Source organism: Protopterus annectens, chromosome 8.part0 (assembly GCF_019279795.1).
Source record: "Protopterus annectens isolate FY-2018-M chromosome 8.part0, PAN1.0, whole genome shotgun sequence".
Taxonomy (NCBI): Eukaryota; Metazoa; Chordata; order Ceratodontiformes; family Protopteridae; genus Protopterus; species Protopterus annectens.
Window position 1 is genome coordinate 363,550,784 of NC_056741.1, and position 26,719 is coordinate 363,577,502.

General features: G+C 37.0%; 1 protein-coding gene across 2 annotated transcripts in view; it reads right to left on the minus strand.

Annotated features, from left to right (window-relative positions):
* Window positions 1-26,719, minus strand: part of LOC122808811 — a 2,021,113-nt gene that overhangs the window by 941,248 nt on the left and 1,053,146 nt on the right. For both annotated transcript variants that reach the window (XM_044079872.1, XM_044079871.1), the window contains one exon: window positions 9,592-13,133. In XM_044079872.1, coding sequence (XP_043935807.1) covers window positions 9,592-13,108 — 3,517 coding nt within the window. In that variant the 5' untranslated portion in view covers window positions 13,109-13,133. The remainder of the gene's footprint in view (window positions 1-9,591; window positions 13,134-26,719) is intronic.

Below are 26,719 nucleotides of genomic sequence, written 5' to 3' on the forward strand. Positions count from 1 at the left end.
AAGTGAGGGTGAGCAACTGCGAGGTTCTACGGGCAGTGGATGTACTGTTGGATTAACTAGACCAAGTCGTAGTACACATCAAGAACACCATTTACCCAGTGACAGGTGGTTGGATACTTATCGGAACATTGACTTTGAAGTATGGCTGGACAAATCATTTTCGGCGAACAATGCAGAAGCCGAAAGGAGGTTACCAACCAACACAGGGTTTAAGGACAAATGCAAACTATTTCAGATTCAACTTAACAGGTACAAAAACCTACGTTTGGACAATTTCTATTTAACTAAATGTATTGAACAAAAAATAGTGCCTAAGGGCCTGAGACTGAATAAATTTCCTAATAATACAGCTAATGACATGGAATTTTTTAAAATTATTTCAAACATACTAAATGAATGTGGGCTAGCAATCTTGAAGGCTATGATAGAGAACAATGTTAAAAAAATGGATGTATGTAAAAAAGAAATAGATATTTTGAAATCAGAAATAATGAATGATTTACTTTTTACAGTGACAGAGTATAAAAACATTTTTTGTAAAACACTTCAGGAAGTAGATAATATTATCGCAAAAAATTACAAAAGGAAAATGGCGAAGCTAGAGCGGTATATAATGGATTATGAAAAAGGAAAGGCTTAATTTATCTACAATTCAAGAAGGTATAATGCAATAGGAAAACAATATTATCAAATGGAAAACAGGAAGAATGAAACAAACCCATACAATAGGGTAGAACAAAGGAATGACAAAGAAATGGACTATCAGATAGATGCTATTGAAATAGATGAAATAGATGAACTAGAAGACCCTTTAGAAGTAAGACAGGAGGTGAGGAGGTCAGAAAGAATCAGGAATCGGAATGGTCAGCAATCATATGCAAAAGTGACAGGGAATTATGTAGAAAGATACAAGGGGAGAGGATGGGACAGGAGATGATGGATAGATTATTAACATCAACCCCAGAAAAAATGTTTATAAAACAACTATACCCATTGTCCCTAGTTACAGAAAGAATTAGTGGACTGGAAAATGAACTATTATTAATAGAAGAAACAAGTCAAGAGGCTACTAATGAAGATGTATTAGGTGTTAAACATAATACATTAATACAACAATTTTAACATATTCAACTATACAGACATGGAGATTACTCATGAATATTTTAGACTTTTCACAAAGGGATTCACCTTTGTACCAGCTAGAAAACCTAAGATAGAAGAGATAGTGTTGGATATAAAACTGTTTACAAGGAAGCTGAATTTAGCAGTTATATATCAAGACAATTTGACCTATGAAAATAAAGTATTAAAGAAAAGTAGTACATACAACCCCCCTTTGCAGCAGGATATACACAGTTTTGAAGTATGTACCATCAATATGATTAGGGACGGATACAAGAAGAGACATAAAAAAATAGCCAATCTTTCAGATGAAGAAAGGATTATTTTACAACAACTCAGTAACAACAAGAACATTAGAGTTATGAAACCTGACAAGGGGGGTGGGGTGGTACTGATGGACAGCTGGGATTATACCGAGAGAATGCAAAAAATTTTAGATATTGATAGTAGGTATCGTATTATTTCCATGAATGAACTGAATATTTTGTATAAAAGAATAGATTTAATACTAGAGGACAATTTCTTACAGGGGCTTATAGATGTGGAATTATACAATTTTCTTAAAGTCCCCAAACCAGTCATACCCGAAATCTTTGGTATTCCTAAAATACACAAAGATATAATTGATCCCCCAATGAGACCAATAGTTACATTGAGGGGATCAAAGACCCAACCTCTTGGCATATATGTGGATACCAAGTTAAAAATGTTTTATTTAAACTATGTACATATTTTGATTGATTTTTGGGATTTCCTGAAGAAATTTTGTACAATACCATTTCACGAAGAATATTTATTTTTAACAATTGATGTTAAAGATTTGTTCTCTGTAATTCCACATAAGGAAGGTATGGAATGGTTTGAAAAAATGATTACTGAGTTCAACATGCTGAACCCAGAAGAATTCAGATTAGTCTTGGAAAATATGGAATGAGTTCTAAAATATAATTTTATTTATTTTCAAGGGGATATCTATCATCAACTGGACGGAGTTGCCCTGGGTTCAGCATGTGCACCCATTTATGCAAATATAATAATGTTGTTTTGGGAGAAAACATATATTTTTGGGTCAATTTTTCAACAGCATATAATAAGGTATTTTCGATTCCTGGGCGACATTATTGTAATATGGAATGGTGGAAAAGAATTAATTGAACAATTTATGAAATATGTAAATAGTAGTACCATTTTTTTTAAATTTACATATGAGAGTAATAAGGACGAAATACATTATTTAGATGTAACGATTATTAAAGATTATATGAAAAAAACATATAAATCAAAAATTTTTAGAAAGAAATGTTACTCAAATTCATACCTGCATTACCAAAGTGACCATCCTTACCATATAAAAAGAAATATAGTAAAAGGACAAATGATCAGAGTATCTAGAATGACAACTGAGTTTTGTGATTTTACAAGTGAATTGGATGTTGTACAGGAGATGTTTAAGGAAAGAGGTTACCCCAACAATATGGTGGAAAATATTAAAAAAGAAATAATTAAGAAACGTAATAGTAGATATAGTCCATTATTGGTGAATGGACAGCATGACAAAGGGACATTCAATAATGCCACCAGTATGGACACGAACAAGAACAATGAGTATGACACAATTAGGGACAATAACATGGAAACAAGTAAGAAAATAGAAAAGGTAATACCCCGGTTAATTTTAACTTATTATTCTGACATAGGTTGGTTAAAAAAGGGCATTAATGGGATTTGGAATATGTTTAAAACAATGCCCATGAGAATAAACATATTCCAACAGCAACTTAAATGCACCTTTAGAAGAAATAGGAACTTGAAAAACATCTAGGAAAAAAAGAAGGTACAAGAAAAAGAAGGGGCATTACTTAAGGTGGGCACACATAAATGTGGGAGGTGTGCACAATGCTCATACATTGCCTGTAGAAAGGAAATTAATATACCCAGCATTAATTTTACAATTAAAAGTCACGCCTATACAAGTTGTTATACAAAAGGAGTGGTTTATTTAGCTTATTGTCAATCATGCTGGGGATATTATATAGGCAAGACTGAAAGACATTTGAAAATCGTATATATGAACATATCAGGGACATAAACAAAAAGAATGAGAATAATGCACTTTATAGGCATTCAATAACTTGTCAGAATATGGATATAAAATTCTGGGTACTCGAGGTAGTGAAACAAAAGGAAAGGAGAGGTGATTGGGAAACTTTCCTGGAATACCGTGAGATGATTTGGCAGATTAGACTGGACTCTTGTGTATATCCAGGAATGAATGACCATATTTCAATCAAACCTGCCTTGAAAATATTGGCATCAAACCATGTTAGAAAGAAGAAATGAAAAAGTTTTTTATTAATTACTATAGAATTTGTATATAGTTAGGTAGATAGTTTATATAGTTATTACGTTGTCATGATAGGTTGGCAAACGATCATAAGTATATTTTGATTACATTCTTTATAGTAATATACAAATATTAATTAAATTATATAGTGATTATTCCTTGGTACAAAGACATATATATATAGTAATAAAAATAAAAATATAAAAAATATATATTAACAATTTTTTATATACATTAACAACTTTATTTATGAAGTATTTTAGGATATTTAGTATATTTATATAATTTTTGATATTATTATTCATAAGATATTTTAATTAGCATTTTTAACATATTCAACATAGTAGGTGACTAATAATATTTTAATGTATTTTATATATTTTTATGAATTAAATACTATATATATTTTTGTAATAGGGTTTGTTATACACATCATCAACAAAATGAAGATAATTTGTTGTGCATGTTCACTGCCTTCAACATTTTATGTTTATGTTTATGTATATGAATTTATTTGTATGGAAGTATGTTTTTTATATATTTTTTTTAGTATACCTGTATTTAAATTTATATTTATATGCATATCTACAAGTATTTTACCTCAACAAACATAAAAAATATATATACATTTTTAGGTATACAAGATTTCATGGTTGTATGACAGCTGTAGATAAGTGAATTTATAACAGAGTGCATACAGTTAAGGGTCACTTAGAACTGGAATTAATTGTATCCGAGTGACTAACTATTAATCAACTAAGAATTGGTTAATTATGAGAGTATTTAAACAGAATTAATGTGTTAACTGAAGATTCTGATGAAGTCTCACGATAGGAGAAGAAAGCGCGCTCAATCTGTTTTAATTCGAGACAGTGTGTTCAATTAAAGAGTTTGGAGGATTTTGGAAATATTTATTGGTCAGTTCATCTTCTTTCATATGTATAGGTGGAGGACAGCCTTTATTGTTGCCTACAGCATGATTCTTTGTTTGCTGTCTTAAGCTATTACCTTTTTTTATACTTACCACAACAAAACTATTCCAAGCAGGGTCAAGGCCCACTCTACCAGGACTTTGGCTTCATCTATGGTCTTTTAAGAAAGGGTTGAATTCTTGAAGTATTCTAGAAGCAGCAACTTGATCCTCCATACATATGTTTAGAAGGACCATTCTCCAGGGGCTCCTAGACTTTTCCCCTTCCACCTCCCAAATGTAGTTAGCTGAGGTAATAGTGCCAATAGTGCCTGCAGAATTCTCCAAAACTGAGCCAATCTCCATTTGGCTGGACAATATTTTGAATCCAGTGGTTCAAAAGTCCAAGTTTTATTCGAGAGACTCATGGCACTTGTTACAATTATTACGTAATTTCAATGACATTAGTACACCTTTTGTGTTTGCATCTTTGGATGTTACAGCTTTATACACAAGTATTAATCAATAAGCTGGATTAGATTTTTTTAGAGATTACTTGACAGAATTTACTACTTTTAGTAATGGTAAGATTAATATGCTGTGCACTTTTATGGAAATAGTACTGAATAATTGTTTTAGATATGGTAAACACCTGTTTCAGCAGATTTCTGAAGTAACCATGGGGTCAAGGGTGGCACCATCTTTTGCCAATTTAGTTATGGCTATGCGGAAGATGAGATATCTTATCACCCACCCTTTGGCAAAAAATATTCTGTTTTACAGGTGTTATATAGAAGCTTTGTTTTTCCTTTGGTTAGGTGATTTTGAATCTTTTTCACAGTTTGTAAAAGATCTAAACACCACCATTGACTTTCTTAACTTTATCCATGGAGGTTTTGGTAAAAGTATTGATTTTTTAGATATACACTTGGAATTTGATGAAAATAGCTTTAGGCTTTTTAGACAAAGTTTCAGAAAATCCACTTTCGTCAATCAGTACCTCCATAGGGACAGTTTACACCCTCAACATATGAAGAGAGGTGTGGTTAAAGGGCAGTTAATATGATTGAGCCTTTGACCAGTGACAATCACACATTTTCATTAGAGGTAGAGAGATTTGTCAATGTTTTTATACAGAGAGACTATGACTTATTTTGGTTAAAAAATATAGTTTCCGAAGTTACAAGGTTAAGGGAAGGGACAGCAGGCCCAATTTTGACAAGTGTTACAATTTTACCTCATGTGATGTTACTGAGCTCTACCAGTTGGCTTTTCCTATACCCATGTCTAATGGCATGGATATTATTGAGAGTATCATCTTAGACAATTGGTAAGTCCTGATGGGTCATTCAGATTTTGTTAAAATTTTGGGAGACAAGCCCACGTTTACTTACAAGAAAGTAGTAAACATTAAGAATATTTTGGAGGAAAAATACTATAGCTCAGTTACCAGGAAACTTTTCATCTTTTGGCTCTTTTGCATATGGTCACTGCAGACAATGTAGATTTACAGCCAGTTCAAGTTCTTTAAATTTAGGACATTTCAAGAAGACTTTATGGGCCAAAGGTCGTTTTACCTGTGATTCAAAATGTGTTTACATTGCTTTATGTAGTTATTGGACAAGTTTTTACATAGGTAAGACCATCAGGGCCCTTAGTAGATGAATCTACGAGCACATGTTAGCTGTTAAAAACAAGGACAAAGCAAACACCTTGGCAAGACATGCTTTAACTTGTAAAGACTTTAAAAAGTTTACATTTTTTGTATTAGATGTAGTCAATCCAGGTGTTTTTATGGGTGATTTTAAAAGTCTACTTGAATGTAGAGAGAATAAATGGCAAATAGTACTTAGGGCAAATCAAAGTCCAGGGCTTAATGAAGCTATCAATATAAAATGTTTTTTGCTAATGCAATAATTATGATGTTCAAAATACAAGACATTTACAAAAAAATTTTTAACATAAAATGTATTATTATATGTGTATTTTCTTAAAACATTATTATTCATTGTTTTTCTTCAGAGGAATATATGCTGTACAAGTTTATTGTTTAAGTACATTTTACTTAGAGAATGAAGGTAATGAGTGACATTACATAAGTACTGTTGTATTGTTTCTTTAACCTTTCTAAATCAAATGTTTTAAAAGGAATTGCTTAATTACGTAATGAGGATTTCTGTTGGTGAAAACATTGATTAGTGTGGTATAAAGGCTGGTGTTTTGTAGACTTAATTTATTCTGATGAAGTTCGAGTGTTTTATTAAAAGGCGAATGAAAGCGCTAAAATCATTGTGTACGGCTTCCACTTTCTTGGACTTGTGCTAATTTTTTTACTTAGTTGCAGTAATCTAGCCATACAGCTAAGGTTACTGCAGCAGTGATCAATATGAAGAACATAGTATAGCTGTGTAGTAGACTTAAATAACAGTAGATGTTTGAATGATTACTGCTGCAGTAGCCACTGTCCCCCTCCACCTCCCCCTTGGTTTTGTTGTGCTTTTTTATGACAGCGTGTGGATACATATTCTTAGCATTGTCCATTCAGGGCTAAGCCTCCCTTTCTCTGTTGGCATGAAAGCTCTGAAAGGCCAGGCCCCCAAACTTGTCTTTTTAGTCAGCTCAGCTTGAACTGACTGATTATTTGAATGAATGGAAGGTGCCATGAAGCTTTGAAAACTGGCCAGCTGTTAACCCATATAGGTAAGCAGTAATCATTCGAACATCTACTGTTATGGTAGGTTTACTTACACAACTGTACCTAGGCACTCCACAATACTTCCCACACCGCATTCCATTCCTAAAAAACAGGCTTGGAACACATGGATTGAAAAATGCTACACTTATGATCAGACATCTGGGTTTAAATTACATTGGGGATCAAAATATTCTTGAATTTGTCTAGGATGTTAAAAACTTAGTAGAGGTCCAGTTAGAATTGTATACCACTAAATGTTTCAGAATTAAAATGAATGCTAGCCAAAGGTAACATTTGTTGAAACACTTTCTACAACAATGAACATCTTTTTGAAAATTAATTCATTATTAAATTAATTTGTCTTGAAGAAAAACAGTTACTGAAATAAGTAAGTAAATGTCAAAAAATGCTAAGAACCAAACATTCAGTGGCCTTTAAATCACCTCATTGTAAAAGATACTATATGTTATCCAGATTCATTATGCTCCTGAGAGTGGGGAATTGCTCAAAAGTTGATACTCCTAGTGTTTTCTTCTGGACCAGAATTCTTTCGAATTCTTTCTTACTTTTATTCTAAGCCTGGGATCAATTCCAAAGTCTGTATTCATCTTAACTTTACAAAAATAAATGGGTCCAATATACCTGTCTTTGTTTTAGCACTTATAACAAATGCAGAAATAAATGCTTGATCAGACTGGATAACGTGAGTCCCCAACCTGTTATACATGGTCATACTTCTTTATGCCTTTTAGCATGCTTAACCTACAACTGGAAAATTGCATCACTCGATTATTTTACAGTTTTTGGCAACCATATAGGAAATCCAGCAAAGCATCAACTAACTACTTGCTAAGCCCTCCATTTACATATTTTAAGGATGTCCGTAGTCTGTCCCATAGTACTGTACATTATTAGCAAATGGTAGATCAGCGCTAAGGTATTCTCCATTTTTTTTTTCAAATTCACAAACTTCTCCAGGTTACTGACTGACTAGCATTTTAAATGCGAACCACTTTTACCTAGATTCCTTAATTACTAGAATGACATCTATAAGATGTGACAAAGACTGGAAAGAGATTTTGTGGACTTTTATAACGTGTCACTAAGCATTAAATGTAATGAATTTGTATTTAACTCTGGTCCAGCTACTGCTCTTTGGTATTCCCATATTTCCTGATACAATTTACATAAACTGATTCAGCAGGCTTAAAAACACAAATTATTCTATTATAAACATAAAGCAGAGTTATGGGCTAAGTTGATCTCCATTTAGGTAAAAAGTGAACTATAATTTAAACAAATTTTTTATTAATAAAGTCATTTAAGTTTGCCAAATAAAAATAATTGTTATAGTTCAAGTTCTGGCATCACTTATGATGTTTTACATGCACTTGACAACTAGGGACAAACTGTCACACCAAAATGTTGTTTTTTTTTTCTGAAGATGGCAAAATTTCTGTCAAACGTAGGAAACCATGTCCATACTGAAAAGGGCCATGAATGTCTATCTGCCTGGTGAGCATACAACAAAATATTCTTGTCGGCTGATGAGTATATCTTTGCCTTTTGAAATTCTGAGGACCTTAACTTCAACCCTTGGAACTGTAAACTACAAGTGAGAATGTGGAGGAAATCATACAAAGTCAAGACTGTGGCATCTGAAAGTATATCCTCTGTCCCTTGGTATAGTGATCTCAGTGTTACTGTCTTTAACTAGTAAGGGTCTGGGAGCTTATCCCATCATATTGCAGAGTACATGGTGTCATGGCTCCACTCCAAAAATGTTTTAAAGGTGTAATAGCAAATTTCAGAATTCAATGCTATTTATTTATTTATTTATTTATTTGAAATGGCAGTTTAAATTTTAACTTGCAGAGCTTGTGATGTTAGGGCTTGTACTTCTAATAGGCTTCCAAATACACTTGTGATGCTTAATATGGCATTTGTATCTGCTTTATACATTACTGGTGGTTAGATTTTCAAGTGAACAGTTTACCCCCCTTTTACCTCCTTTTGTGATGTCAGTGTAGTTGACTTACAAATGTTCCTGCTGTGGATGATTTTGATTTATAGCTTATTGCATGTGTACTGGCTTATTCTTGTGCTAGCTGATTAATAATATGCATTTAAAAATCAAACCTGTAATATTAATCTGTCTGTCTTGCTTGCTTAAGAGAAGCACGTTCAAGCTGGGCTAATTACATGGAAATCTGACAATTACGGTTCAAACAATGATGCTGCTCTTAGGAGTTCTGTGATCGTCTCACTCTTGATTTTTTTCACATTTTCTAAGCATGTAGTTAACCGTATTTTCTTAAATCACTGTGCAGTACACACTCAGGCATCCTGAGACTGACGCTGTGTAAGTGTATTTGCCTAAATTACCTTAGGTTTATTTTCTATTATAACAGGAGAAGTTTCAGATATAAGAAACTAAGACTTTGTTTTGCTCAGTTTTGGAAAAATACTATATATCTTTTAAACAGATTAACCAGATAATTGCTAAAGTTATGAAATTACCTTCAAATGAACAGGTTTGTGCAGAAGGCCGTTTAATGCCCTTTCTGTGCCACTCCTTGATGTTCACACTACCTGTTTTTGGTCCTTCATTACTTTCAGAAACAGGTTGATGGGGAACCTGGTTAAATTCCAGCCTACTGGCCAGCCAGTTGGATGCCTTTTCCAGTGCTTTGTGTGTTTTTAGAGTCAGGATTTGCCTGGGCTCTGTTTGTTGTTTTGAATTTAATAAAGAGGCTTTGAGTTTCTCTAACACATTACCTTGTTCAGTGAGTTCCTTAGTATGGGCAACCATCTTGTCCTGGTGGGTAATCTCGTTTGAAACGTCAGTGACCTGTGTCACTTTCTGACTTCCATGTTCTTGAGTATGAGCAAAGACCACTGACTGGCTGCATCCCATTGCTTCATCTGTCATGGCATTTTGCCTGAAAAGTGAACCTAATCTGTTATTTTGAACCACCTCAGATGCTTGAAGCAATGAAGATGCCATGTCTGGATCAACTGGCCATTTTAAAGTATAGTGTTGTATCTTTTTATAATTGTTAGCAAATGATGTGTCATCTCCTACTGGATTTGTGTATGCCAGAAGGGTCTGCTCTTCATTTCCCTTGCTTTGTTTTGTTTGTCTCATGGAGCCTCGTCTAACAAAACAGACTGGACTGGACTGTGTTCTGCAGCGCACATTACAAATCAGGGGTTTTAACTCAGCTGAGGTAGTTGTGCTGTCATTTGAAATGGCTGTTGATAAACAGTCATTACTAGGTACTAGTAGAACAGATTCTTCATGATAAGGTCTGTTTTCGGTACTTTCCTTTGTTATACCAACATTGAGAGGACAAGAGTTAGAACGCTTGCTTACAGAAGGATGCTGCAAGTCTGATTTTGCTATTTCTGGAAGTAATGATGCCTGTCCTTCATCTGTATATTTCTCAGATTCAGCTAGTATTTCTTCAGGCACTGGTAGTATTACTGGCACTGTAACAGTAGCCATTTCCGGATGATCAATTTCTTCCAAGTTGAAATTGTTAAAATCATATGTGAGATTTTCTCTCATTATATCAATAGAAGGTATGGAGGTTATTTCCATATATTCTGAAGGTGTTGGTTCATTGTTTTGGGTGAATGGTGTCTCTTGTATTGTTTTATCAGTACAGTGTGTCAGAAAGCTTGACTCACATTTTGAAATATCGTCCACATCCAAATTTTGAACAAGAACATTGCCTTCAGAATGGTTACTATCTAAGATGTCCATTGTGCTATCTGTAGTTGTGGAATGAACTGCTTGAGTTATATGAGGTTCCATTACACTGTAAGTGACAGTGCCTGATACTTCAACCTCATGACAGCTGTCAGCACTCACCATGTGCATGGTAGAGACAGGGAGGCCTTGGGAATCTGAACTAATATTCTCAAGTAAATTATCTACTATATGCATGCCATTAGTAACTTTGCTTGTGTCCACTTCTGAATCTGTGGATGTTAGTTGTTGATGGTCATCTTGAAGTAACATGTCATTGTCACCAATGATGGATTCAGTGCAAGTTATGCCAGCTGTTACATTTTCAGGATGCGGTTCATCATTCTTCTCTTGTGTAGTGGTTAATGGAATTTCACCTGAGCTGCTGGATCCAGCAATGGTTAAGATTAAACTATCTGAGGTGCTAAATGTACCCTCTTCATTACTTATTTTTTCACACAGTAAAGGGGGCAGTACATTGCTTCTTTCATCTGGAGGCAATGAGAACTCTAACATACTTTTACTGCATTCCTGGGGGTCAGCAGATGGTGCAAGTATAAAATTAGTGTAAGCATATTCAGAGTTTTCTTTCTCTAGACCAGTTGGTACAAACTCCATGTCTGTGACAATGGTGGATTGTGTTGTCACACTCTGATCAGATGAAGATGGCATGCTGTTTTCAGTAGTGGCAAGTTCTTCTGGAGCATCAGCTGAAGTTGACAGGTCAATAAGTAGCTCATCTTTGGTAGGTTGATCAAGTGCATCATGTCTGTTGTCAGTGGATATTAACTCAGTGGAGTCTGGACTATGGCTAATTTCTGTACTTACATCTTGAGCAGCCAAAGACAGTGGTACATCCATGTTGCTAGAAAGTTCTTCAGGGCTTATTATTGTTGATGAATTAGTGTGTTGCACTGTTGATGATGTCCTGTCACATTTATCCTGCATGGTGTTTTCAGAATCCATAGCCAGGTGCACTGGACTTCTGGTGTCCTCTAATGTTTCACTCACGCATGACAGTGTTTTATTATCAGAGAGTTCTTCAGTAGCTTCCAGAGTAATCAGTTCTTTTTCCCAAAAAACAGGGAACTGAGAGTCAGGCAGATCAATGTCATTTTCACTGCTGACTGTTGCTAGAGGTTCTGGAACTTCGTTGGACTTGGTACGTACGTCAAGACCAACAAAAGGCAGGTCTGAGATATCAGTGGTTGCGGGTTCTTCACAAAGAATTCTTGGAAGTTCAGACTCTTGTCCAGTAATGAAAGAAGGATCACATGTGTCCTTGATAATATTACCAGGAATGGGATCCAGAGATTCCAGAATGTCACTTGAATCTGCAGGCATAACTACATCATCAGTGGATACAAGTGGACCTTCTGGACAACTGCCATCAGCATCAATAATAGCTAATGAGGATATTTCATTGTTCTGTACACATGTGGGAAAATCATCCATGCTTTTGATGCAGTCATCAGTATCAGCCTCCTGTGCATTAAATGCCAGGGAGACCTGTTCTTCTGTGATAGCTGAGCTTTCAGAAAGGAATGGTGTACTACTATCTGAGGAGAGTTCAGGAATATCAGCTGCAGGTAGCAATTCCAAAACATGCATTTCAACAGGGCAATCATCACATTTTTCTATATCAGTAAAGCCAGAGTCCATTGGCTCAAGGGAAGGGTGAGAATCTTCATGTGTTTCTATACTTTCTGAAGTTACTAACGAAACATCAGCTGTACAGCTGCAGTCTTCTTTAACAATATCCAGTTCATTGGGTATAGTATTGTTTGGCAATACTGAATACAGGTCCTGCTCACCTACATCATTAAATTCCAGCATGTCTTTTTGTTCTCCAGTGCAAATAAATGTATTAGATATTTCTGCATTTTGATGTATGGCAGCACCTTCTAAGGTTGCTAACAATTGAGGATCAGTGTTCTCATTGTTGTCAAAAATGTCCTCATGTTCACAAGAATGTGAGCCCACACCACTTGGGTCTTCAGTTCTGTCTGTTTCTGATCCAATATCATGCCCTGATTGTAGTCCCTTTGTAGGATGCTGTGATCCTACAACCATTTGTGGGTTATTGTCAGCAGCACCATTTTCACAGATTAGCTTCTCTTCATCAGCAGCATTACAGCAGTCTGACTGTTCAGGACTGAGATGGTCTACATCCTGCTCAAGACAAGTTAAGGGCCATAGATCTTGTTCTTCCAAACAGGAATTATGAGTATGTTCTGGAATATCCTCAGTAACAGGAGGGCCCTGGCTCTCTGGCTGTTCCATATCGACATCCTGTTACCGTGTCATCCTGTAAAACAAATATAAATGCTATCAATGTACAGTACACTGGCCTGATATTCCACTTTCTAGTTTACATTTAAATTTGTTTAAACCCTAATAACATTTGAATTAGAACCCTATTAACAATAACAGAAGTAACAACTGCCAAATAATGTCATACTACTGTAGTAGTAGTAATACAATAAAATAAATGCTGTTAAATATTTTGAACTAAATAAGCATGTCAAACCTCTTTGATTTGTAAATGCCAGGCAGATAAGATCAGATAGCTAAAGTAGTGGGTGGTAAATTCAAAGTCTTGTCTATCAATTTACATGTGAAACATGTCCAAACCGGTGAACTTACTTCATAGAACATAACTTAGAAAGACATACATTCATCATCTACACTCTTACAAGTCTCTAAACAATCTGCTACTGCACAGGAGTTATTCTGGAGCCAATATGGACTATTTGTTACGTTGTATGCTTTCCAGTATACAAAAAGCCCTCTACATCGATGATGATATGTAGTTTGTGAACATGTTTTCTATATATTTCTTAAAATGAGCAAGAGCAGAAAGTTTAACAGAGAATCGGTAAATATGTGTACCAATTATAGTAATCCTAAAATACCAGTTTTCTTTTCTTCAGCTCTGTTATGAAAATATAGAAAAACCCAAGGAGCTCATTACTTATTAGTAAGGGTTAAGCATCACAAAAATGTATAACAACTGAAATAGATATGAACCACACCTTTGTACGCCTTCACAGTAAACTGTAAGAAATACTATTTGAAATGACAAGAAACGTAACTTTGTGCAGACTTCGTGGCTACAATGATGAACCACAGAACAAGTAGTGTGGTTAAGATATCCAGCAAGCTTGCATTACAGGTACCATATTTAATAAAACTATACTCCAGTTGTCTAATAAGGAGTGATATCCCCAAAAAACCCTTCTCCGTGATGATATTTTAAGATGAGATCCCCCAAAGTCGACAGTGTGCAAGGATTAATTCATTGCATTTGTTAATCTGGAATGTTCATCTGAGAAGTCCCATTTTCACTGTGGAATCACATGGAGAAGTATCTCCAGAGCTGAGAAAAAAGATACAGGTTTTTACAGATTAAGTTATCAGACACTGATAAACAATAATATTAGTAACAGAAGAAAAGGTATACACAATTATTAAGAAAACAGAAGACAAAATAATAAAAGTTTCTGCTATAAAAAGCAACAACTCATCACAACAGCTTAACTAAATAGTGGTGCTACTGTTGTCATAATGCAGGTATTGTGTATGAGGTCCAGTTAAAGAATCACTAGTTGATCTCTGACATGGGACCATCACCTTCAAATTGACAACATAGCAAGACTGTCAAATTTCAGAAGTTTTAGCCAGCCTAATGGCGTCAACGGATGACCTGACTACAACACAGGTAACCAAGCTGTATTACTAGTAAAGGGATTTGACAGTGCTGGCAGAGAAGGTGAGCTTGCCTATCCTGCATGGTAGAATAATTTATTTATTTATTTAACATCTGTTTACTGGCTAAGTCTGACTTGGAACAATCTAATTTTCAGCAGAAGCCCAGGGAGAAACTCTACAGATGTATGTCTTTGTAATGTGAGAGGAAACTAGAGCACCCAGAGGAAACCCACACAAATGCAGGGAGGACATGCAGACTCTACACAGAACATACCCCAGGCAAGAAACGAACCAGAAAACCTTTTGCTGTGCGGTGACAATGTTAACCGCTGCACCACTACACCGTCCACCATGCTGAGCATCTCTTTAATGGAACTCTGGTGAAGGCAAGAGCTCAGAGAGATGACAATGGGTTGGTGGGTCAGGAGGACAGAACAAGTGTGTCTATCCTGTGGTCCTGGGGCAAATCATGCAGTCACATTATTCACCAAGGCCTACCCAATTTGGGGATGATATTTGTATAGGGGGGACTGGAACTAACAGACAGGAAAAATCCCTCAACAGGCTGCAGTATGAAATCTCCTTACCTGTCCCATATTGTTATGCAGTGCCAACAGGTGCATAGATTTACAGCCTGCACATACAAGGGTCTTGGTGTTCAGAACCTCACCTAGAAGGGAGACTGTCTTGGTGCAGGTTACACCAGGGAGCCAGTCAGAGCATGGGAACTGCAGAAGACAGAACTACAAGGAGATGACAATGAAGGTGCCATTATGTTTCTTTCCTCTGACCATAAGGTACAAAGCAAACTGTTTTTGCATCATTAGGTAAAATAATTGGATACAAAACATCTTTCTGTTTAACAGTACAACAGAATTAAGCAATCTTTGAGTGGTAAATGGAGCTATAAGTAGTATGGTGTCACTACTAAAACAATCACTATGACTGTCCTGGTTACTTTGACCCACACTACCCTTAAAATAAGCTACTTCTCTTACTGTTTTCAGACCTACTACCAAACCTCAATTGCACTCCTTCAGATCTTATTACCTTGGAACTCTCAACGTAGTTTGTCTAATAAAAATGTAGAAGTTAGTTTATGGCTCCTCCTCCTTCATAAAACTGCTCATTTACAGCACTTTCTTTAGATAAATATCATGTAAGTTTTCAAATGACAAAATTTACAAGGTTGGGGAAGTAATCCCACCTTCCTTTCCTGGAAGCACTCATCGTATCTGCAAGAGGAGAGGTTATTTTTCTCTAGAATTAGATCAGTAAATAACCCTTGTGAGATATTTTTATGCCCGCTTACTTGCTGTTCCAATTCCTTCATCCACCTGCCAAGGCGGTCATCTGGTTCAAACTCCAGTCTTCTCCTTTGCCATCCCTTTCACATTTTTCCCCTTGTCAGCATACACTACAGTCCTCATCCTTTTACTAGATTGCTGTGTTATTACTTTCCTATTCCAGACACCATGACCGCTATTTCTACTATATCCATGCATGTCCAGGACCCACTTTGTGGGACAATCCCATGTAAAAGTAACCCTTACAGAGTGGGAATATTCCCTTAAACAAATTACTTGAACTGCCAAGCCTTTCTCATCCCACATTATACTGATCAGCAGCTTTGACATGTGAGTGTCTCATTTCTCCTCATTGCAAACCATTAGCATCTCTACTCCCCCCTAAAACGTTTAGTAATTGTGGATGATAGTGGTGAAGATATTGGAAATATATACCTTGTACTGGACCTGATACTCCCCTATACTATGCTGACAGGGCCATTCCAAAATGCTTTTTTAATACCTTTATTAAAGTCTCTATGGGTGCACATACATTAATAGAAACGAAACAAAAACCAACCATTTTTATGCATTATAGATATGTTTCTTTTTTAACAGTTATCGTTCATTCCAACCTTACATAATTCACTGTTGCTGCTCCTCGTGACTGTGAGCACTATTCTGTGAGCACTATTCTACGTGTTCTGTTCCCACAAGTTTTATTTATTTCTATGTAGTCTACTCCTTCTCTTTTCCAAAAATCCCTCTGCCGATTACTTTATATCCTTTCCAACATTCAGTACGTCAGTCATGGCTGATGCAGATTTTGATTTCCATTTTCTAGTAATTGCTTTTTTTGGCTGTCATTAGCATTAAACTTAGTACGTCTAAGCAAATCAGTTTATATATCCCAGCTCAAAAGAATCATTTTTTGTTACAATAATTTGTACCAACACCATTTCTGATAAAGTATCCTGTAGAGAATTTTAAAAACTTGTTACATTCCAAAAAAAAAAAAAAGAAAACACGTGTTCCCAATTACCATTCTCTTTCCGATCACTCCTCCAGCAGTTGCTGTCACCCTGAGAAAAAATTCTCTGATGTCTGCTTAGGGTATAAAAATACCTATGCAGACACTTCCGTGCAAAAATCCTAAACCTTTTAGACTCTGTTGCATACTTGGGATCCGAGCAAATGTCGTCCCACTGTTGATTTATATATTGCCTTTCCATTCTTATTCCCCACTCTTTTCTAACCTCATCTGATTTATTCTTGTAGTTGTCATGTATCATTTTATATGGTTTATTAACTATCCATTTTAATGAGCAGCTTCCATTCTAGGCTCAACTAAAAACTCAATGCGAGCTTGTCTTCTGCTTAGCACTCCCTTATCCCCTTCTCTTTGTCTATACTCTTGTTATCAGTCCCCGGTGGGGAAGGACGTCTCTGCTCTGCAGTCCCAGCTTCTGCTTGGCCTCATCCCACTCTGTTACCTTTCCCCTCCCTAGTTATTTGTTTCCAATATCCTGGGTTCTTTGCTAATTTTCTCAAATAAATTTCAGCATCCTCTTAACTATTTTCTGCACTCCTATTTGCAGTCATCCGTATTGGTAAGATCTCCTTTTTCAATTCCTGTTTTGGCTTAGTTCTTAAAATGCTTTCTGCTACATTATAAATATAATATTATGTATGCTTGCTATTATTCTGTTTAAGGATCTGCATCCAAAATCCCCCCTCCCTCTTTATTTTGTGACCCCCCCATTTCATCATCATTTCTTTCCACTTTGATGTGTAATCTTTTGCTTGTGTTAGAGCCTTAACTGTCCAAGATATTCTTTCTGATCTGGTAACCTTTTTACGTTATTCTAGGGTGAGAAACAATCCCACTTAACTTTTGCCCTCTTTCTGTGCCAAATAAATTCCTCCAGTTCTTTATTAATTATAGTCTACTTCTCCTCTGGCTGATAAAATATATTGTAACTGCATATAATAATAAAGAGAATAGAAATGTTTTCACTGCTTGTATCTTATTATATCCATATCTTTTCCCAAGAGCTCCCAGCTTCTTACTTTATTGCACTGTTTGTATTTAGTGTCTTTCTACATATCCTTAGCTGTTAGAATACAATAATTTTTAATTAATATATCTAAATACTTCATCTTATATATCCATCCACCTCCCCTTTTTCCCATTTTTGCACATGGGGTCAGGCTGTCACGTCAACACTGACAATCATCTAGAGCCAAGGTTTACACCGCTGGGTGGCTAAGCCCTACTGTGGGATAAAAGGTAATAGTCTTAGATAACCATCATATCCCCATAAAAATGAGTAGTACTGAACCAGCTAATGTGCGAGAACCTAGTTACCACTATAGTCTTTATTTCAGCATATAAAATAAATGAAGATAAGCAAACTTAAAACTGTCTGAAAATGTTCTGCAGCACTGAAATGTCCTTTTCTGGAGGTACAAGTATGAAATATTATTATCTGCAAATCATGCTATTTATTCTTGAGTACCATACCAGTTATATTCTTGAGTGTGTGATTTCCTTATTTTCTTTGCCAGTAGCTGAAAGTATAAGGCAAATAAAGGAGAAAGAAGACACCTCTTCCTGCTTCTTTTGTTCAAACACAGCTTGTCAGAGAGGACCTCTCCCTCTTTAATGTTTGCCTCTGACCCTTCATATGCCTTTCTGATTAATCCCATTAGTCTGTAAGGGAAGGCAAATTCTACCGTTCTCCTTCTCATTATATTCCGGCTGACTAAACTGAATGTCTTCTCTGGATCAATACCCACTAATAACACTGCTGTTTTTCTATACTCTTCCTCCCTCTAGATCATCACTGATCCATATCTATCACTGCTGGCAATATCTTAGGCATTCTCCTTGCTGCTATACACATGGATATTTACAGCCATGATTCAAAACTGAAACTGGTCTATATGAAGCTGGTTTAGAAGGGTCTTTGATATCTTTGGGTAGTACAGCTACAGAAGCTTTCTTCCAATATGCTGGTTCTGTCCCTGTGTTTAAAATATTGTCAAACAAATCCTTCCAGGTCTTTATCACTTTCTTCCCTCCTGACTTCGAAATGTCTACAGGAATGGCATCTGCTTCTGAAAACGTCCTTATTGATTGATTATGCATGTTGCCAGTGCTTGCTTGACATCCCAGAATGGGCTGCTTGTTTCTTATACCCACCTTGAATTCTTGCAGTAAAGTACTAATAAACTCAATGGCATAACCTCCTTCCATAAATAAACCAGTAAGGCTGACAGAGCTGTTCAAATAAACATTCATCAGAAATCTTAAAATTATATTCATTCATAGGAATGTACTGCAGTACTGTGTAGATGCAGCTAATGGCTATGAGGCTGCTGACACTATACAAAACAAAGCATCAGACTTTATTTTGAAGCAATTGCTTTTACATAACTGAAAGGTCCCATATAACTTACAAACAGAAGAGTGCCATTCCCAGATAACTGATGTTTAAATAGACAATCAAGAGTGATTCTTTACGGTGTACTTTGATAATGCGTTTAAAAAGAAGTTCAGGGAGAGACTTCAGACCAGCAATGCTGAACACTCAAGGCATTTAGAAAAATAAGACATATTTTCAATGAAATTGGATATAAACACTGACTTTTTGTAATCCTATCTTCAAGATTACTTGCAAATGTGCTGTTAGCACACACTTACTGATATATATTATGTTTTTTATTCTATTGATATAATTTGCTTTTTGCTTTGAATTGTCTAACTGCTATCCACTTACCATGCTGACAGAGGTTCACTGTAGACAATACATACACACACACACACACATGCACACACACACACACACACACACACACACACACACAACTTTTATGTACTTTTTACTTGTACCTAATGAACTCACTGCAGATGTTACACTGAAGGCACAGATTCAGATTAAGAGAGATCTATCCATCAGGCCATCCACAACCCCGGGTTCCTATTTCTGCATGTGGGGGTGGGGTGTCACTTCAACAGTGACAATCTAGAGCCAAGGTTTACACTGCCGGGTGGCTAGCCCTGCCGTGGTAGGTTTACCCATAGCACGTACATACACAATTGCTCACATCTAAGGCCAATTTAGAGTGTCCAGCACACTTACTGTATGTCTTTGGAATATGGAAGAAAACCAGAGCACCTGGAGGAAACCGTGCAAAACATAAGGTGGACATGCAGACTCCTCAATGACGACACCCCAGCGTAGGATCGAACCGGGAACCTCTTGCTGTGATGTGACAGCACTAGCTGCTGCACCACTGTGCCACCCTTATTAATAATATGACGAGTCAACCCTTCCACACTTTATCTTTGCCAAAAGCCTGAAAAGTGATAAAATACAGACACATCCTAGACAATGCAGCAGATGGTTATATTTGTACCTGTTAGTTTTACTCATCAGTTGTGCTGAGTGCTTAGCCCTGCACATGTTAACAAAATTAATGTGAGTTCATCAGTAAGCTGTAATCCAATCCCATGGCCAAATTTCCCCTAGTAATATAAATACCACCTCAAGTTTCCCCTGAAAAGAAAATACTAACTTAGCAGAACTAACCCACTCAACAAAGGATAAATAATGTAAAAATAAACAGTGTACTAAAGTGGAGTTCTTCATTTAGTCAGTACATTTTGCACACAAATGGATATGAACACAGTGTGATGATTGGGGAGAGATGGGCGAAGGTTGGCAGCCTAGTCAAATAGAATTTGATATATAATTTTAGCATTTGTAAATAAATGTAAAATACAGGCATATTTTCTTTAGTGTAAAAGAATACTGTGAAATGTGGAACTGCAAAATATGTGACAACATTGCACTCTACTGGCCCAGTGAAGCATGTTGTGACCCTTTCATGTAAGAATTCGGCTGCAGCATGTCTGGATGAAGGTTTCATGCACATTGTTTTAAGGCTAAAGTTTATGACCAGAGTTTAGATGTGGAATGTGCTTTATTGCTCTGGTTTCTGTTAGAGTATATATGTGAAATACCTTGTATTGTTGTAAGTTTCTGAGCAGGTGTTAGATTGCTAAATAATGCAGTTTGTGGCCTGAGAACTCAGACCAGGTGTTAAGATGATGCAATATGAATACTGGGTAAACATAAGTGTCAACATGATGTAATTTGGGAGGGACCCAGGAGACATGTTTGTTAGTAATGTTTAAATACTATTTCTCACAAGAGACTGAGAGCATTTTGATCTTGATACACAACTTATCAGAACTCTGCCTTATGCTCACATGTAAGTTTTAGCACTGTGATTTCTTGTAGGAATAGTTAAAGCTAGTAAAGATTAATTAGGTATTTTTCTTTGAAATCAGACCTTTCCTACTGTATTATTTTAAGTTTCTGTGTGATCTCTGAACTCTTAGATATCTCTGTGGTGTAGTAGTTTTGTCTTATGTTTTAATTATTTATTATTAAATATTTTAAAAACCTTTACCTGTGGCTAGTTTGTGTAGAGATAAGCTCTAAAGTACATTGCATATTTATAGAGGTCATTGTAATAGGCCACTCTAAAATAAGCCTTAGACTGTATAGTCACATTACCAATTGGATAATAATATTGCACAGTAATAATTGGACACCCTTTTAAGGGCCTTTTAGTAGCTGATATTATTAGCTGGGTGGTGGCAGGGATTACTACTGTATGGTCTGGGTAAAGGGGCACAGCTGGAGAATCTGTGTCAGCCTTTCCCAGGAGTGTCTGTGAAGTTGTATAAATACTTATCTCAAAGTGTGTGTGTGTGTGGTGTGTCAGCTACTTGGCAGGGACACAAAGCACTGGTTGGACAGAGAGGGTACTGGAGGTTTTAGCTTGCCAAGCTAGGCTGAGACCTGGACCCTATAGCTGTGCCAGTGGGGAGTCTTATTGGGGACCTGGTGAGCAAGGGAACAACCAGCCCCAGACTAGCTGTGATCTCTGTGTGCACTTAAGGGAAATTGTACTTTACTGTGTGTATTAGTTATCCTTTTCTCTTCTAGGAGACAACCTCCCTCGTGTTAGTGGTGAGGATTGAGGCTCCTTGATTGCTGGGCCAGGGCATGGTCATCACACACAGTACATTCATTTTTTACATTTTTTTTATCTGCAAAGTATTGCATATTTGCAATCAGTCTTGCTAGAGGAATCTGACAGAATTAATTACTGGCACAACAATTTATTATTATGTTTATTTATTTATTGCGTTTGTTAACTCTGAAAAGTCTGACAAGACAGAGTCTGTTTTTAGCAGAGGCCTTGGGATAAAAACTACCAACGATACATATTGAAGATTTATACATAGTGAAGAAAAAAAGTACAGTTGTGTACACTTACCATAAATGTAGATGTTCAAGTGTATTCACTGCTGCAGTCATCACATTTGGGTTATCTGCCTGCAGGTAGCCATCAGTCGGTCTGAATACCAGAGTCTTGGGATTTCTGCATCAGATGCTGTCGCTTCTTCCTTGATGTCAGGTCGTCAGGGCTATAAAACATGCAGCTGATGCAATTACATCAGTTTTTCTTGCCCCAGATGTCAGGAGCCCCCCAAAATAGGAAGCATTTACATGGTATGTAACACCCCCAGTGTGAAGACTGGTCATGAAGGGTGAAGGCTGCCAGCCTAGTCAAATAGAATTTGATACATAATTCTGGCATTTGTAAATATAAATGTAAAATACAGGCTTGTGTCTTAAATGTAAAGAAATGCTGTTTCAACAAAGTGGCAACATTGCCATCTGCTGTAAGGAAAAGTAAGTCAAGCATTTCCTATTGGTCCTTTGAAATTAAAATTACTTTATGTCTGTTCCTTTGAAGTTAGAATTTGGAGTCGATTATTCTGGAGTAAGCATTCTGCCTATTGCTTTAAGGCTAAAGTTAATGACCAGAATTTACATATGGAATGTCCTTTATTGCTCTAAGTGTAAAATAATGTAAATGCAGTTTCTGTGTGGCCTGGGAACCAGGAAAGTGTAAACAAATGATGTAATGTTTTATCAGAACTGCAGTTTCAATTTAAACAGTGAGAACCAGAGATTATTACACATTTTTTCTTGATATCCTACCTCAGCACTGCCTGTTGTCTTAAGTAAGTTACCTTAGAAGTATGTTGTCTTGTAGAAATTGCTAGGACTATAAAGATTAGACTAAGTGTTTTTTCTGTTATGTCAGAACTGTACTACTGATTTATTTTAAGTTTCTATGTGATCTCTGAACTCTTGAATAGCACTGTGGTGTAGTCGTATTGTCTTATGTTTTTAGTATTTATTATTAAATATTTATAAACCCTTCTCAACTGTGGCTGGTTTATGCAGAGATAAGTTAATCTCTAGAGTGCATTGCATATTTATAGAGTTTACTGTCTAAGCCATTTCTATAGCTTTATCCCTGGGCTATACTACCAACTGGATAATAGTATTGCACAGTAACAACTGGACACCCTTTTAAGGGCCTCTGGGTAGCTTATAATTATTAGCTGGTGGTGGCAGTAATTACTACCATATAGTCTAGGTAAAGGGGCAATATTCAGAACCCATTTGTCTTGGGTAATTGTTTGCCAGCTTTGAGGAAAAAGTGCTAGTTTTCCCCCTAAGGGGGCTGCCAAAAGGGAAGTGCTTGGTGTACGAAGGGGGAAGTTATTGGGACTGTTTCCTGTAAGGTTGAGACTTGTCCTGACCTCCTTTTGGGGCTGAGGAGCTCCACTGTTGTTGTCTGTTAGAGCCTTGTGGTTCAGATCTGCCTCTTGAGCATCTGTATCTGCCTCTCTGTGGTCTGTCTGACACTGGAAAGGACCAATTCTTTGTTGGCCAATTTCTGCTAAATCGAGGTGGCTGTACCAGTAAGAAATCCTTGACTGTGCATAGATTTAACTTAATCCTCCATTTTCTTTAACACCTCTTCTGCCTTAACACCGAACAAGGTATCATGCTGTAAAGGAGCATCCAATAATTTTGCTTTAACATGATCAGGTAAACTCTGTTCTTTTAACCAAGCATGTCTTCGAATCATAGAACCTGTAACTGTGGCTCTACAAGAGGCCTCTAAAGAGTCAAAACCACATTGCAGAGTATGTTTTCCCACCTGTTCAACTGCATGAAATAAATCCTGCATTTCTTTACAGTCATGAGCTTCTGAGCTTGCAAGCATTTTCTGTTTTAACTGAGCCATTAAATATTGTTGGTACTTAAGCATGTGAAACTGGCAATTCAAAGCCCTTACTGCTAAAGTTGCAGAAGTGTAAACTTTCTTCCCCCATCTATCCAAAGCTCTGGAATCTCTGTCAGAGGGTACTGGATTTTTTGCAATGGAAGCCTTAACCCCTTTTGGACCCTGGGAAATAGTTTCTGGATCAGCAGGAGGGTTTTTATAAAGAAACTTGTGAGAGTCAGGGACTCTATAGTACCTATCTGGCTTGGCTGGTGCAGGGGGCAAAGAATCAGGAGATAAGCTGGATTCAGAGAACACATCATCCACAATATCTAGCACAGGCAGAATAGCCAGGGGTCTGTGCTGAGGCAGTAAAAGGAAATCCCTGAGTCTTTTCTTGGATTCTGAATAATCCTGGCTTTCCCCAATGGAAATGCTCCCTCATGGTATGTAAAGTTTCCCCAAAAGAATAATCCTCAGGAGGAGAGGCTGAATGGATAGATTCTTCAGCATCAGAGTCCTCTTAAGGGATTAGAGAGTATCCCTGGTCTTAAGAGGAATCAGAGGAAATGGAAACCTGATCAAAGGAATCATAGTCTGTATCCTGCCTAGTCCTTTTTTCGGGTGGGGGATGGAAACCCCTGATTAGAGTAATGAGGTCTTCGGCCATTTTAAGCATCTGTTTCTTAGGCATGGAGGACTGTCCAGGAGAATACTGTACTTGCTTCTTTGTCTTTAATGGTACTTTTGTCTTGGTTGTTGCTTTAATGGTAAGTTGTGAAGGTCTGTAAACACCCTCAGAAGCCGATGCCTGCACAGCGGCTCCGGACCCATCTGAGGGATTAGTTTCCGTAGGCCCAATACCTTGAGTTTCCAGAGGCCTAGTTGTCTCCATGTGGGAGTCGGAGGCGGCCTGTGGCTCTGAGGTAGTGGGTGTCAGGGGCTGCGAAAGCACCTCACTGAGAACTGGCGACTGGCCTAGAAGAGTTTTGGACCTCAGATGCCTGTCTTTATCCTTGTCCTTGCGTTTTTTTGGAATTGCGGTCGTCGGTGAATCTGACGGCATAGTATAGTTAAACCTTTGGCCGAAGTAGTGCAAAGCAAAATCAAATCATCATTTTTATAGTGCATTTGTTAAATCTAGCACAAAATCGACAAATAGTGACGTCGTGATCAGGGCCTAGGCATGGAATACAGTAAGAGTGGAAGTCCTTATGAGGTATTTGTTTCCCACAAGAAATACAATTATTAACTTTTTCTGACATCGGTCTGAGACAAGAAAAAAGTTTCCCCAACGGGGTACTTAGCTTTATTGAAGACTTCGGATCTGAAATTCGACTTCGAAAATCTCAGGAGTCGGCCGACCGGCACTTGCGAACTGCTTCTGCTTCGGGCACCGCACGACAAGAAAGACTGAAGAAAATGGCGTCAGATGCATCTTATATACCCCTGGCGCACTGACGTGAGAGAAGAAGCGACAGCAACCGACGCCGGACTAAGACTTTAGAACTCTGGCTGACTGCGGGACCGCCTGATGGCAGGATAACCCAAGTGTAATGACTGCAGCAGTGTAACACGATGAACATCAGCATTTCACAAGTGTATACACAGTCTGGTGAATAAAGGCATTTTGTAAAAATTTATCCATGGTATAGAAAAGTAATTCAATGGTACTTTGAAAAGTCTGCAAAATAATGGAATCATTGCAGATAATACAATAAGGTAGATAAAAATTATTGTTTTGAGACAAGGTAGATGATGAACATAATTCAATATAGAGACATAATTTTCAGTAGACCAGTACTATTACTTACTTGCGTGATTTTCTGCAGATTGTTAAGGTTTTGGGTGCTACATATGAGGGTGGAGGCATCAGAGTACTAAATTACTGTGGCTGATTTGGAGGCATCTGGGAGGTTATTAATGAATATGTTGAAAAATGTGGTACCAAGAATAGACCCTTGGGGGATGCCTGTGGAGGCTGGTAGGAAAGGGGAGAAGTCTTTGTGCCATTTTATGACGTGTGATCTATTAGCAAGATAGCTGTCAGTTTCATCAACTCCTAGAGCTGAGAGTTTTTGTAGGAAGATGGGGTGAGAGACTATGTCAAAGGCTTTGGAAAGGTTTAGAAAGAGGGCAGTACTAGCCTTCCTTTATTCCTATTGGTATTTACAGTATTAGTGAAATGCTGGAGGGCTGTAGTAGTTCTAAGATGGGGGTGGAAGCTGTGTTGGGAGGGGGAGAGGAGAATATTTTTCCAAGGTTTTGGGAGAGCTGGGACTGAATACACTGTAAAAATTATGGCAAGAACAAATGTGTTCAAAATTCCAAACTCCAAACTATGTTCCCTGTAGAATGAACTTCAGCAGAATGAAGATAAACAGCATACCCACCCCCTAATAAAAACATGATAAATTCATGATATTTTTCAGTATATTATGTCTTGCTTTTATAATAGGTGCAACAGAGAAATGCTCAAGCATGCTGTAAAATCTGCATTCTGATGACGTTCTTTCTACAGGAAATGAAAGTGCTTACTAAACTGGTTTTCTTTACATTACAGTGGACTGGTGTGTTTATTTACTTGTAGAACTGGAACTGAATGCATTTTTCAAGAATTTTAGATAAGGAGGACAGGACAGCAGTAAGGCCGTAGTTACTAAGTGTGATATTATTTCAGCAGTGAAATAATACAGTTATGTAAGAACTTAGTATAACAGTAGATGTT